General features: G+C 40.7%; 1 protein-coding gene across 1 annotated transcript; it reads right to left on the reverse strand.

Moving 5' to 3' along the window:
• Window positions 1-634: 634 nt before the first annotated feature.
• Window positions 635-12,587, reverse strand: LOC144519041 (basic helix-loop-helix transcription factor scleraxis-like). Its single transcript, XM_078251921.1, has 3 exons — window positions 11,600-12,587; window positions 10,986-11,202; window positions 635-1,444 (listed from the first exon to the last, which is right to left on the reverse strand). The coding sequence occupies exons 1-3, from the start codon at window positions 11,989-11,991 to the stop codon at window positions 1,406-1,408; spliced, it is 648 nt and encodes a 215-aa protein (XP_078108047.1). The 5' UTR covers window positions 11,992-12,587; the 3' UTR covers window positions 635-1,405.
• Window positions 12,588-13,405: the final 818 nt, after the last annotated feature.

The following is a 13,405-nucleotide window of genomic DNA, read 5'->3' on the forward strand; positions in this document are numbered from 1 at the left end:
ATCACAGCTTATGGTCTGGGAGAAGTGTATGGCAGGCAGATGGCGAGAGAAGCTATTATAATTATATAATAAATATATATTATAAAAGGAGGTAAGGAGAGGGTAAGTGGTGCGTGGCTAAACACGCTGGAAAGCCATCACCAACCAGACTCTGGCCAGTGGCACTCCAGGGAAAAGAGAGGAAGAGCAGAGGAGGAGAAGACAGAAAGAGCATGTGGAAAGGTAAAGAAGAGGACAGTGAGGGGACACGGGAAGATGTCCAAGCAGCCATACCTGCAGATTCAATTCTGCTCCCCCTTTCCTCTCTCTCTGCTCGCCTTTCCTCTGCTCCTCAAACCCTCTTGTCTGCCTCATCTTCAAACCCCGTCTGCTCTGATCCTGGTGCCCCAGAAGAGAAGAAAGAAAGCAGGAACGAGGGAGTGTGTGAGAGAGAAAGAGAGAGAGAGAGACAGCCAAATGTGTAGTCACTGTGGAACGTCCACTTTTGCTCGCTGTACTGTTTCTTTCGTGAAGGAATTTATTTGAATCTTCAAAATGATCTTGGTACCCCAGGTGCCTGAATGAGCAAAAGTATGATAAAACCACAATTTGGATAGTTTCACAGTGGAAATTTTGATAATGTTTATTGGTTGGAACTGGGGAGGATTTTAGAGGACAAGAGGCTCAAAATACCACCAATATATAAATGAAATATACTCCCAGATATACAAACAAATTTATTGGTCGTCTTGAGTTATTTTTCCAGCATTAGGACATTTTTCAAAGATGATTACTAGAAATACTACTAAAGTTCCAGCATGTTTTTGTTTTTTTTGTGATGCCATAAATTGTGTCAATAGCCAATTTGTTGCACCTTTATACATCATTTGTTATGAATGTCAATGCCGGTTAAATAACATAGTTTCATTATATAATGTTATGTCACATAAATATACATTTGTATTTCAGTTTACACATTAATAACACACAGCTTTTGATGAATACATTTTTTTGTTTCAAAGGTTCTGTGTTTTTTTCGATCATGTGCCATAAGTTCCTTAGACTCTGACCAACGAGTCCCGGAGTCTTTGAACAATACAGTAAAAAGTCTCTTATAAAAGGTTCGTCATGGTCTTGATAAGCATGTAAAAGCCATTTTAAAAAGTACTGTTCAACTTTTCATAAATGTTTTCAATCATATTTGAAAACACCCTAAAAAGTAAAAAGTGATAAAAAGTAAGAAAACAAATAAGAAGAAATGCTTGGAAAGTTCCTTGAAAAGTCCTGGAAGTGCTAAAGAAGTCCTTCAAAAGTCTTTGAAATGCAACACAAGTCTGAAAAGTCTTCAAGTTGTAGTAACTGTAAGATCACTGAAAGCGCTGTCAAAGTGACGAGCACTTCATCCGTGTGGTTTGTGTCCTCATTGTTAACTTCTGATGGCCGTCTTCCTGTCTCTGTCTTTGTTCTGCAAGAGAGAGAAACAACATCTCACATCATCCACGATTCAATCTAAAGCACTAGTACAGCTTAGCTTAGCATAAAGACTAGAAACAGGGGGAAACAGCTAGTGGCACATAAAAAGAAGAGGAGTTTCATACTGACATGCTAATAATTAGTCATTTCCATATTTGAGACTTTGTTTTCGACAGAATCCTTCTGCAAAGTTACTAAAAGAGTACAGGTATGCGACAATTCCCACTCTTTACTCACATATTTAAATATGCTTAACAGGTGAGTAAGACGGCTGTCTTTGATGTCGACCCTTCTTCATAGTGTCATGAAATGGCACTCCAGGAAAACGTAGTGCATATTGTGGAAATCAATAGCGTTTTACTGCAATCACTGGCACAGTACATTTAGATGGGGTTATATGAACTTCACCAGGGTTGATCAAGTTAATTAACAGCTGATTTTATTACAGCCTGAAGAGTGGCATCATGAGCTGATGCATGACAGCCCTGCGTCTCATTTATCTGTGGTATCAGAGCAGGGAGAGGCCTTGATTTCCTGGCTCACTATCTGGCCAGGAAAATAACATCACATTTTCCCTCCTCACCTAACCTCTGCTCCGCTCACTTGTCAGGCCATCATCTACCGCTCGCTTTTCAAGCTACAGTCAAGGGAACACATCACCACAGAGTGACATGCAACACACGTCATCCGTGTCTGACTAATGTCTTTCCAGGGCTTAATGAACTAATAGCTCAGATAGATCATAACTCAAAACTGATCTTTTTTAACTAAATCTCTGGTCGAAAAATGTGTTAAAAATGTTTTTTTTCACATGGTAGTAAAAGTATACAAAGGTGCAATCTAGTGAAATCTTTCACTAGTGTGGGTCAACATCTCTGCACTCCTGTCCTCTCCTGACTTTTCTTTCCCCTTCTCATATCGTCTCAACTAACCCTCCGGGCCGGCTGCCCCCCGCCCCCTCGCCTTCCTCTCATCAGCCAAACACCTGTTACACATTTCCTCTCAGACCGTGCACAAGGTGTAGGTGTTTGGAAAAAAAAATGCTTTTGACTGACATCAACAAAAGGTGGGTAGGTGTTTGGAAGGGTATCAGGCGGTAATGAGAAAGTGAGATCATAGGACTTGGACAGGAATCGGTCCTCCCACTGATTAAGGCGAGTGTGAGGAGACACAGCAACTATCAGTTAATTCTTCCTCCAGCTGGAGCAGAATATCATTATTGGATTGATATCATCTAGACATGCACCATTACCATCTCTTTGTTTGTCAGTTGACTCAGTATACCAGAATTAATTGCAGCCACAAGACATGTTATATTATATTTCTATTTTTTATCAACATATGATCCAACAAGGTGCAAAATGTTGATACTGACTGCACCTGCGAAATAGTTCTATGATAATGTATTGTATTTGTTTTCCTACAATAGCCCCTCTTGCAATACAATATCCGCTGAAGCACGATTCAACAGTTTTATAGTTATGTTTAGGTTTTAGGTCTCGCATTGCTAGACCTTCTTCCACAGCACTGCTGAGGAGGGTCTGGCTAGTCCACACAGTATTCCTGGATGGGAGAAAAACGTGCTCTGGTTTATTTGCATTTCTTTAAACCAATCACAATCCTCTTGAGCGGCGCTAAGCACCGGACGGAGCCACGGTGCTGCTGCAAAATAGCCTTGGGAAGGAACTTGTTTTGGTGGAACATGTGTACGTTCAAAGGTTGTTTTAGTTGTGCGAGAGAAAACTCAGATTGGACAGATAGTCTAGCTAGCTGTCTGGATTTACGAAGTGGAACATCTTGGATATAGACTAGGTTTTAGGTGTTTCATACAGAAAAAAGCCAAAAGTGACTTAACATACACAGCCTGTAAAATGTTTGGCCTGACCACCGCATTGCTGTTATTGTGCTTTCTACTGACACAAACTATGAAACCAACAGTTGGATCGAAAAAGTCTCCGGTGTTTGCTGGAAGGCGCTGTGGAAAAATGTAGGTATTTATCAGTGGAAATTGAAGTACTTGAGGCAGGTTAGAGAGTATGGGTACATGAAATAATCTAACTCAAAAACTGTGCATGACAATTGGACGATTCACCAAATGACATTAAATGACTCTGGAATCCGCCCACAGCTCACTGGGAGCACTCAGCGATAGTTTAGGAAGCGCCGCTGTAGCTGGTGAAGGCGGTTCAGCTGGAGTGTAACTGGTTCAGTCAAAACAGGAGGAGGGGGGCTTTAAGGCTGGCCTGGTAGTCAAAACAATCTCCTGAAGACTAATCGAGCATGGTCGGATGACATGTCCGCTCTGTTTCTCACTCTCTTTCTCTAAACACCCACACACACACATACCACTGACTTCCCTGGGGGGTGATTTGTCCAACACTAATATGATTACCTGATGATGTTTACTTTAGATACGATATGATGATATTACCACACTGGAACAATATTAATGTTTCATCAAGGTGAAAGGAGTCTGTCTTAACTTTAATATGACAATATTAAACACTCTCTTTTACGGCATCTCTCCTACTCTCTCAACTCTACAAATTCAAACTTTAATATTGTTTTTTCCGTAACTCAATTCGGGGGTCTCTCTCTCTCTCTCTCTCTCTCTGCCTCTCTCTCTCTAATACAAACATCTAATTTAGTTTCTGGCTGCATGAATAGAGGGATGACTGGTTGGAAAAAATAATTCCACTTGGGTACTGGCCCGACAATCGTATAAGGAGATTGGTATTCAACCATGAAATGAAAACTGGTAATATCCCTTTAGTTTATCGAGTGAAAATATGTGAATATGCGTCAGTTCCCTCGAGTGTCCAATAGAAGCAGTGATTACTCTCATAAAGGATCATCGATTAGAGGACGTACATTAAAATAGTGCAATAAATAGCACATCAGACTTTTAAATTAAGCTAACTAACACACCAAATAAGCCACAGTCTGCTATTATGTGGCTTGGATGCATCAGACATGTACTTCATGCTCACTGTGGTTTACTAATAAGCATCCTGATGGCTTCTCAAAAACACTTGATTTATCTTAGATTGCCTAATCAGATGTAATTCGCACCAACTGGCCACACATGCATTTAATTGTTCCCACATTTTAATAATCTGTTATAATGGCTCCAGAACAAGCCAGACTTCATTTACGCCAGTCTCGGATGACTTCATTCTGCTACATTACGCAGCAACCAGCAGTTTATCATCAGTGCTAAGATGAGCACACTGCAACAGCCAATATGTCATTAGCTTCAGTAGATATTGGTTTAAGAAACTGTACAGTTTATACCGCCAATTTCTGCTTTTCCCTGTGTTATAGAGTTCATTTTATTTTTGATTTGCTCTTTGTCTGGCTCAGATTTCTGTAGTTTTGTTTTAATTTGCTCCGTGAGCAACCCCTTCCCAGGAGACCAAATGACAACAGAATGATAGTTTTGCTAATAGATTTAGTTAGTTATCTGACACGACTTCTGCTGTTGGTGTTAAATTAGGGTTTAACTGCTTCCATCTGTGCTGAAATATACAGACAGGTCCATGCATGACAGCACACAGCCATACACAAAGCCAGGCTCACACACGCGTACACACCGAACGTGGGCAAGAATATATGAGAATTTCCTGCAGTATATTAGCTACCTTCGATGCACCTCATTAGCATAGCTTGAAATGAGAGGCAGGCAAAACTCTCGCTCATGAGGCACAAAACATTACCTTCAAGTCAACGCCAGCATTATCAGTAAATGAGGGTAATTTACTTTTCATCTATGACCTTGGAACGTCTACTTCATGCACACAAGTGACGTAATGCTTTTTTCCAGTGAAAACAGACTAATAACCAAATGACTGTAAAAAAAAAAAAAAAACCCAACACATTTATTAGTGTGCTCCTGCAAATGTCCTATATATGCATTTAACCTCTCTTAGGGTGCACGGTTCATTTCATCTCTATAAAGAAGCAAAGTTTCGACAAACCAACTGTCCAAACTGGAGGATAAATAGCCAAGTTGATTATCCCGCTGAGTCGTTGGCTATTTATCTGCCTCTCTTTCTCTCATTCTCCATCTCTCTTTCCACAACTTCCTGCGCACCATTAGTTTAGAAAGTGTTGAAAGCACAGTCGTGATCCAGCGCTGCTTAAGTGAGTAATCATATATGAGGTTTTTTTTAGGGGGTGTCTAGAAAGAAGCAAGGAACTGCTGTCTGGCTGAAAGAATCGAGGTAGAGTGAAATGCTTTTGATAAAAGTCTCCGAGTGTGGTGTGTTGTACGCTTGTGTGTCAGTATTTCTATCGTGCATGTATGTGAGTGTGTATATGTGTCATATGTGTGGGTTTGAGTGTGTGTGTGTGTAAGCAGCAAGGGCGTTTCACAGAGAGCGGTTTCCAGGCTTCTTTAACATCACCATCAAAGCCCAACGTCAATGTGTTTCTAATAGCAGCAGCTGAATTAAACACTGGCTGTACAGGCCTCAGCAGAGGATAAATCATTTACAGAACAATTAGCTCATTTGTTGCTCCGCTCTGCACCGCCAATGACTTCCAGACTCAGAGAGCCAGCCAGTGTGTGTGTATGTGTGTGTGTGTACATGGAAATATCACTCTGTCACTCACATCCATCTCAAAGACACACACACACACACACACACACACACACACACACACACACACGGTTTCCAATTGCACAGTGCAGTTTTAGTGCCACTGTCTCTCCATACGCCCAGCTTTCCAGCCACCCACAACAATCATCACACATAAAAGTTTGACTGCAGCTCAGATGTAAATTAGAACTGTTCGTGATATTAAAAGCTGTATTCATCATTTGTTATGTTTGCTCTTTCGCTAAGTAAACACATTGCTTTTAAATTTCTAGAAATTCCAAATAAATAAGATTCCTTCAAGTTGGATTTAAATCAGGGTTGTGTCCTAAAACGCTTGTAAACTCAACTAAATGTCACCATCTCAAAAGGAACAAAGCTCTGTTTACAGCAACCACACTATTAGTATCATAGTAGATATATTTTACCAGATTTTTTATTTAGTTTCCAAACATATAAATTCTCTTTTAATTCATCAATTGAGCTTCTTTAAATTTTTTAAATATTAGAAAATGTTTGGACTTGTCAAATACAGCTTAAAAGGAAAAAGTTCTGCATGATTGCTGTTACTGGCAGATGAATCACCATTTCTGTTTACATTTGCCATTGGATTGAATTGACCCTCTCACTGTTTCGGGCCAAAAGAAATAAGCCACAGTTGCGGAGGAAGCTGTAAAAATGCTTCAAGCGCTATAGCCTAAAGACAACAAAGTAGACATATTTACACATTTAAAAAAAAGATCTCTCCTTGTTTTGTATTAAAGAATTGCTGAATGAACACCATATAATTCAGTAACATTATACCAATACTCCTGTGCTGCCTTGACCTATAGCACCAATACATATCCATTTAGGTGGCGCTGCTGATGCTCAACTGCATTTTAAGGTAATTAAAGGTGACAGACTTCTAGCAGATATACTGGAGATAACAATGAATAAAAAAGTTGCAATCATGCAGGTTTCCTGCTGTAAGTTAAATCCACGCACCTCACAGTTGCACTGATCAACAGAAGCAGAGAGGGCTAGCACCGGATATCTGCATCAATCAACCAGACAGCGCAGGGATTTAAGCAGCCCTATGCTCACCTCAATCCTCTATCCTCAGCCCTGTACATCTCATTTACAGATGTAGCCATCAGGAGCGTCCCATGTTTTTTACCGCATTTATCAAAGGCACCCGTATGTGAAGTCTGCGCTCCAGTTTGTCCATGACAAACTGCTGGTGCTACACCACAGGACAGTTTCTTTTGAAAATTCAAAATTTGTCAGAATAAATGTGCACGTCCAAGGAATGGCTTGGCTTCTGATCAAAAGATACTGAGAGGAAATGCCCCAGTGTGTGGCTCTTTACCCGACAACCTTGATGGGGAAAAGATTATCTGCAGTACGGTATGATCACTGCACTGAATCTGAGCAACAAATATATTCAAAGGTTCTTCAATTGCTTCTAAACATCTCCAGAGAAACAATGTGTCACAGTCCAAAGAAAACCAGGAATTTAGTGATTTTTGAATTGTTCAGATAAACTGAAGGATGAAATGTTTACTCATTTATGGGTTGAAAAACATCTCCAATTTCTTAAATCTTAATAAGTTAATAAGAGTTTTTCATAATTTCAATCTAAGTCATTATCGCTTTCTGGAAAATCTATAAAGAATAAATCACATATCCTCTACCGTTATAAAAAAAAATTAGTTTTGAAGCATGTGCATGAAGTCACACAGATAATGAAATCCCATTAGTATTGCACATAGTATGTAAACTGCAATAGTTTAGCCCTCTCTGTGCAGTAGTCATTACTAACAAGACTGTTTGTTTTGAAACAGTTATACTGTATACACACATAATAAGAGGAAATGAGCGTATCATTTTCTCACTTTCACCCTCTCCCACATTGGAAATAAGCATAATTGAAGCTGCTGGTCTAAGCTGAGCTGACAGCTGTGATGAACCTCAATGACCATAAAAACATACAGAGAGAGCACTCAGGACACAAAGTCTCATTTTACCTTCACAATCGTTTCCTCTCTGTAATCACCAGCACTGATTCTGCCCTTTAGCCCACTTAAACACACTGTATAGCCACTTTTCCAGGGAAAATGAAATTCTCTCAGGTTCGGCCAATCAGAGTTAACCATGGATATGCCAGGTGCGCCTGGAATCCCTCATCCTTAAAGGATAAGTTTGGTATGTTTTTTTTTACATGTTGTCAACAAATCCTGTGAAAAGACCAAAACCAACAATGACTTGATTCATCTAACACATATTGTATGTGTATTAAAAATCTGTTATACAGTAACTTAGTCCTGACCCCAAATCTATAAAAATAAAAAAAAATGCATCAATAAGCCACACCGCTGCATTGGGTAACATGTTCCTTCATTATGGTAAACATGGGCACTGTAGTTTTTTTTTGGAGTCACTCCCGCCATCCTGATGCTGTACATGCTAACTAGGGCACCAAATGTGTATTAATCTGCTGCTGAAAACAACTTGTTGTCCCCAACAAGTCACTCTTTACTCCTGTTTGAGCAATGTCTGCTGAAGAAAAACTATGCGTCCAGCTGCTTTATCAATTTACTAAGCCCTTTAAAAAAATGAAACCCTATATTTGTCAGCTGAACGTAGCAGGGAGGATTATTTTATGTGGTACAGTATATGAAACGTATACTGAATGTACAGTACATTTGGGACAACTTTACACTCATTTGCACAAACCACAACCAAGTTAAAATCATTCACTTACTCATCGCCTTTCTACTCATTTGTGATTGGTGTACACTTACAGTAGTTAGGGAAATCAAATTTAGGGATATTCAAGAGACTGGGTGCACTACATGAAAACAGTGAAAGTACAGAGAATAGTGCACCATTACTGAGCTAATGGGAAACAGCGCAATATGACTGACGTCAAGTGAGAAAGACTTAGTCAAAGTGTCTACAGTTGAAGGTTTTGACATGAGAAAGTTTCCAAATTGTTTTCTACCCAGCATGCATTTACAGGTCAGTCATGCATGTGCAGCAGTGAGCTGACAGCAGCAGATAGTATTACACAGCTCCTACTGACAGCTCTGACCTCCACCAGGCTGATCGATATGCAGAGAGCTGAGGGAGAGGCGGGGGAACGAGAGCGGCTTGGGGGAAAGGGCTGGAGACGAAAAAGTGAAACAGAATGAGAAGGACGAAGAGAATAAAAATGAAGAATTTGGGGAGGACAAACAAGCAAAACGAATAGGAGACTGAGGAGAGAGAGCAAGACTTATTTTGAGACTAGTTATCTCCCAGCCGAGGGTGTCTGGGTTTCAGACGCTGAGGACGTCTAGGCTTTCACTCACAAAGGTTCAGAGGGGAGGCAGGAGGGAGGGAGAGACACACACTGCTGAGACTCAGGTTATCCCCTAGCTAAAGGGTCTCTGGGTTTAGACACTGAGGAGGGTATTAGCTTTCACATACTGCTGGGGTAACGGGGAAGTCTGCCAGATGTCAGCTCCTTGCCCATAAATCCTACTAAATGGGCAGCGGCTAGGTTAGAGAGGTAAAGTTGAGTGGACGTCACCTCTCTATCATCTTCTGCACAGACTGGGGCTGTTTGGTAAGGTCGGAGCTGCAGTGATATACATTTGATTTCAGTCAGCTGATAGGAATTCTTCATTATTTCTCATCAGACTGGCGGGTTTCTTATGCTGAGAGTGTTCTTGATTATATCTATTTCCGGTGTTGAATCAATCAAATGTGAGTCGAACTTGGATGGCGTTCTTCTTTTCTGCATCTCTATTAAGGTGTAGATTGACTGTGTGGCAGTGGAGGAAGTGGAGGAAGAGAAAGTGCCACAACTGCTACAAAACTGAAATGACTGAATCTGACTGATTGTAGCTTTTATCATTTAAGAAAAAAATATTTTAGATTTATTTTTTGTTAGTTTGTTCTTTGCCGCCTCCCTGAATTGAATTTATTCCTGAATCGTTAGTACAATAACACCCTGAAAATGCGTTTGGAAAATGTTAAATGTACATCTGACTGTTTTTTTTTCTTGGGACATTCATATTTAGTGGCACAAAGTCATTGCAAGTTTACAATCTTTGCATATCAGGTCAGTTCTTCAGCAGTTGTGATTAAAACCTCCTCACTCAGGCTGACGTCAATACATTCTTGAAATTATACACATGGTTTTGGATGGATTTAATGGGCTCCTGGTCATAAATCTCACTCGCTGCATTAATACCCGTGTAAACTTTACATTCATATTTTAAAAGAAAAGTAAAGAAAAAAAAAACACAGTTTGGATTTTTAATACAACGGTTGTGCACATCTTGTCAGTTACAGTGAATGGGCTGCGTGCTCTCAGCCCTCTCGCACTTCCTCTGACACAAACACAATCGCTTGTACTAACTGTAATGACGAGTGAGTTTCAGAAAGCACCTTGAACTTTCAAGCCACCTGCTCGAGTAAAACTAATCCCCAACAGAACAATAATATGCAGTCCTTCACCCCAAAAGAGGACTTTAAAGAGCTTTTGCTTTTAATGTCCCTCAGGGCCAATCAGCTTTATAGGTACAGTCACTGATCTCAGGTCAGCTTTAAACACCAAATTGACCCTAAAGCACTGCACAGTTTTCCAAAAGAGGCATCACTCTTTAGTATGATCAGATTTTCTTTGGCTAAATCTTAGCTTTTTCTATTTTTTTTATTCTGGAAAAAGCAGCTCTTTTTAAAGCATTTGAAAGTAACTAAATAAATGTATTGTAGTTATTATTGTAGTATTTGTAGTAGTTGTTTAGGTCACAGAGAGATAATCAAAAGCTGTACATATCATTGTCATATTTCTTTTTGTATAATAATTTTTGCAATGCTTTGTTGGAGATCTTACTATATACATACTTTTTGTTCCATTCAATTTGGCATTTTTTTCTTGCTTACTGATTTTCGTCTGCTCACCATTTTCCTTTGGTTGCTGAGGCAGAAAGTACAGATGTGCTTTGGCTGAGCTGATTGGTCAGATCCTCGGTTGGGGGAGGAGTTCACGTGGAAGAACGGTGGTGAGGGAGCGTGGCACGGCTGTCCATCATGAAGCCCCTCTCCCAGGAGCAAGACGTTCCCCAGGTGACTGATGTAGCTGCTGGCCAAACGAAGCGTCTCGATCTTCGACAGCTTCCTAATCATCAAATCAGAAGGAGATGTATGGTATTAATTAAAACATATTTAAAAAGTGTACAATAATTTGAAAGAAATGATCATGCATTGTCTCAACATTTTGCACATATAGTTTTTCAAAATAAAGGTGCAGCATATATAGAACATATAGACAGTGATGCTGCATGTTGAATAATGTGAGTGGCCACTTCCCAACACTAACTCTATGACACATCTATTATAGGAAATATCCACTCATAATCAAATGCAGCGTTGCCTTAATTAGATTACAGATCTGTCTCAAAAACAATTATCCAGAACTACATGAGGTACTTCTTACTTTGATTCCTAGATGGAAAAAATGTATGTGTGCATCAGATAAAATGTCATGACCCAGCTTGCCTCATGTTGCTCAGTACCTGTCTGCGGGCTCGGTGGGGATGAGTGTGCGCAGCGCTGTGAATGCCGTGTTGACAGAATTGGTGCGATCTCTTTCCCGCGCGTTGGCTGCAGTCCTCTGGCGACCCTCCCCAAGGATGGGAGACCCCTGGGGAAGGAGCCTCCCCATCATGGCCTCTACATCACCCCCTACGCCCCCTCCTGCCCCGCACAGCTTCCTCTTCCTGTTCACCTTGATGTGAAAGGCAGATGGCGAAGAGGAGGACAGGCGGTAGTTGGAGGAGTTGGTGGTACGCTCCTCAGAGCCCGAACCCTCGCTCCCGTTCTCATCATCGTCTTCGGAGAGGAGAGCGATGTCGCCGTACAAGAAGCGACCTGCGGGAGGCGCCGTGCGCAGCATGGCGAATGTCATCTTCACTGTAAACAATGTTCTGTCAGCTGCTGGTCAATCCTTGTGAGACTTCCACTTGGCGATGCTCAACTTGTAACTTGTTTGCAAGTTTGAGATCGAAAGTTTCTGTTGATGCTTTTGACTAAATGCACCAACCAAATTACTTTAAATTACTTTACCCCCAACTTCTCTTGGTTGCGAAATGAGTCTAGCCAGGTGAGTCAGATGTAACCCTTATGATGACGAGTTAGGCTTGGTTTAAAAGATCAGCGAGTTGATCCTTAGGTCAGTGGTCAAGAGCAACTTGACCTCAGAGCTGATGTGTTTTTCTCTCTTGGTTTACACAAAACACTTCACATCCCAAAGGTCAGTTCTTCTTTCTGTTAATCCCAAAATTTTAAATGGCACGTTGAAGTCAAATGGCTGTTGATTTTGTCCTCTTTTTCTTCTCTAACCCTCTTTTTTGGTCCTTTGTTTCTATATTTGTCTGTTTCAATCCCAGTAGCAAAAACTACTCCCAGTCTGTGGCAGCAGTTTGACTGTCTCTTGCTCTCTATTGGTCTGTCTCCCTCTCTCTTAGCCTCTCTCCACGTCCTTCTCTCTCCCTGCCTCTTTGCTCCACGTGTGCCTGCCGTCTGAGTGTTTCCGTCTGCCCCTGGTCTTATAGCCAGTGGGAGGGCCGGAGGACTCCTCCACTCCTCCCTCTGAGCGCTGAGGGTCCCTCGGCTGCTGTCTAGAAGCAGGCCAGTGAGACCAGAGGCAAGAGGCAAACCATCAGCAGGAGTTTGTTTTGGCTGCACGCTAGTTTGTTTCAGGGGAAATCCACCCTAAAACAGAACTTGCTTCGCCCTTGTGTGCTGGGTGTGTTCGGTGACCTTAGTGACTTCTGAAACACATATTCCTGTCAATAATAATATTGTATAAATATGCAATTGTTTGACTTAAAACGGAAAAGAAACAGATAAAATGTGTCAATCTGACAGGAGTAATAAAGCCATGATCCTGGACAGTGCAATCAAATATCTATATGTCTAAGACAAAACAAATTCCAAATCTGTTTAAGTGTGTTTTTTTAAATTGTTGCTGCACAGACAAGACCGAACTATGTGTACTTAAAGTTATTTAACTTTTTTGGAGGCCAATTCTTCACATAACTGGCCAAATGATCTAATATAATTTCATAATCTTCTGTAATAATTTGTTTTCAGGTTTTGACATGGATCAATTCTGCAGAAAAAAACTTTTCCTGTTTTTCCATGCTGGGTGATTTGTTCTTTTTCTCGACTTATCTGACAGAGTATGGAAGTATATTGACGACGAAGATTTCAAAGAGCACAAAACAAATTTGGAACGCTACTCGGTATGCAATTTCAGCGCGAAATCCTGACCACGCACATTTCTAAACCTGCTCTCTGAAATTTCTAACGCTGTTTTT

Source organism: Sander vitreus, chromosome 6 (assembly GCF_031162955.1).
Source record: "Sander vitreus isolate 19-12246 chromosome 6, sanVit1, whole genome shotgun sequence".
Classification (NCBI taxonomy): Eukaryota; Metazoa; Chordata; class Actinopteri; order Perciformes; family Percidae; genus Sander; species Sander vitreus.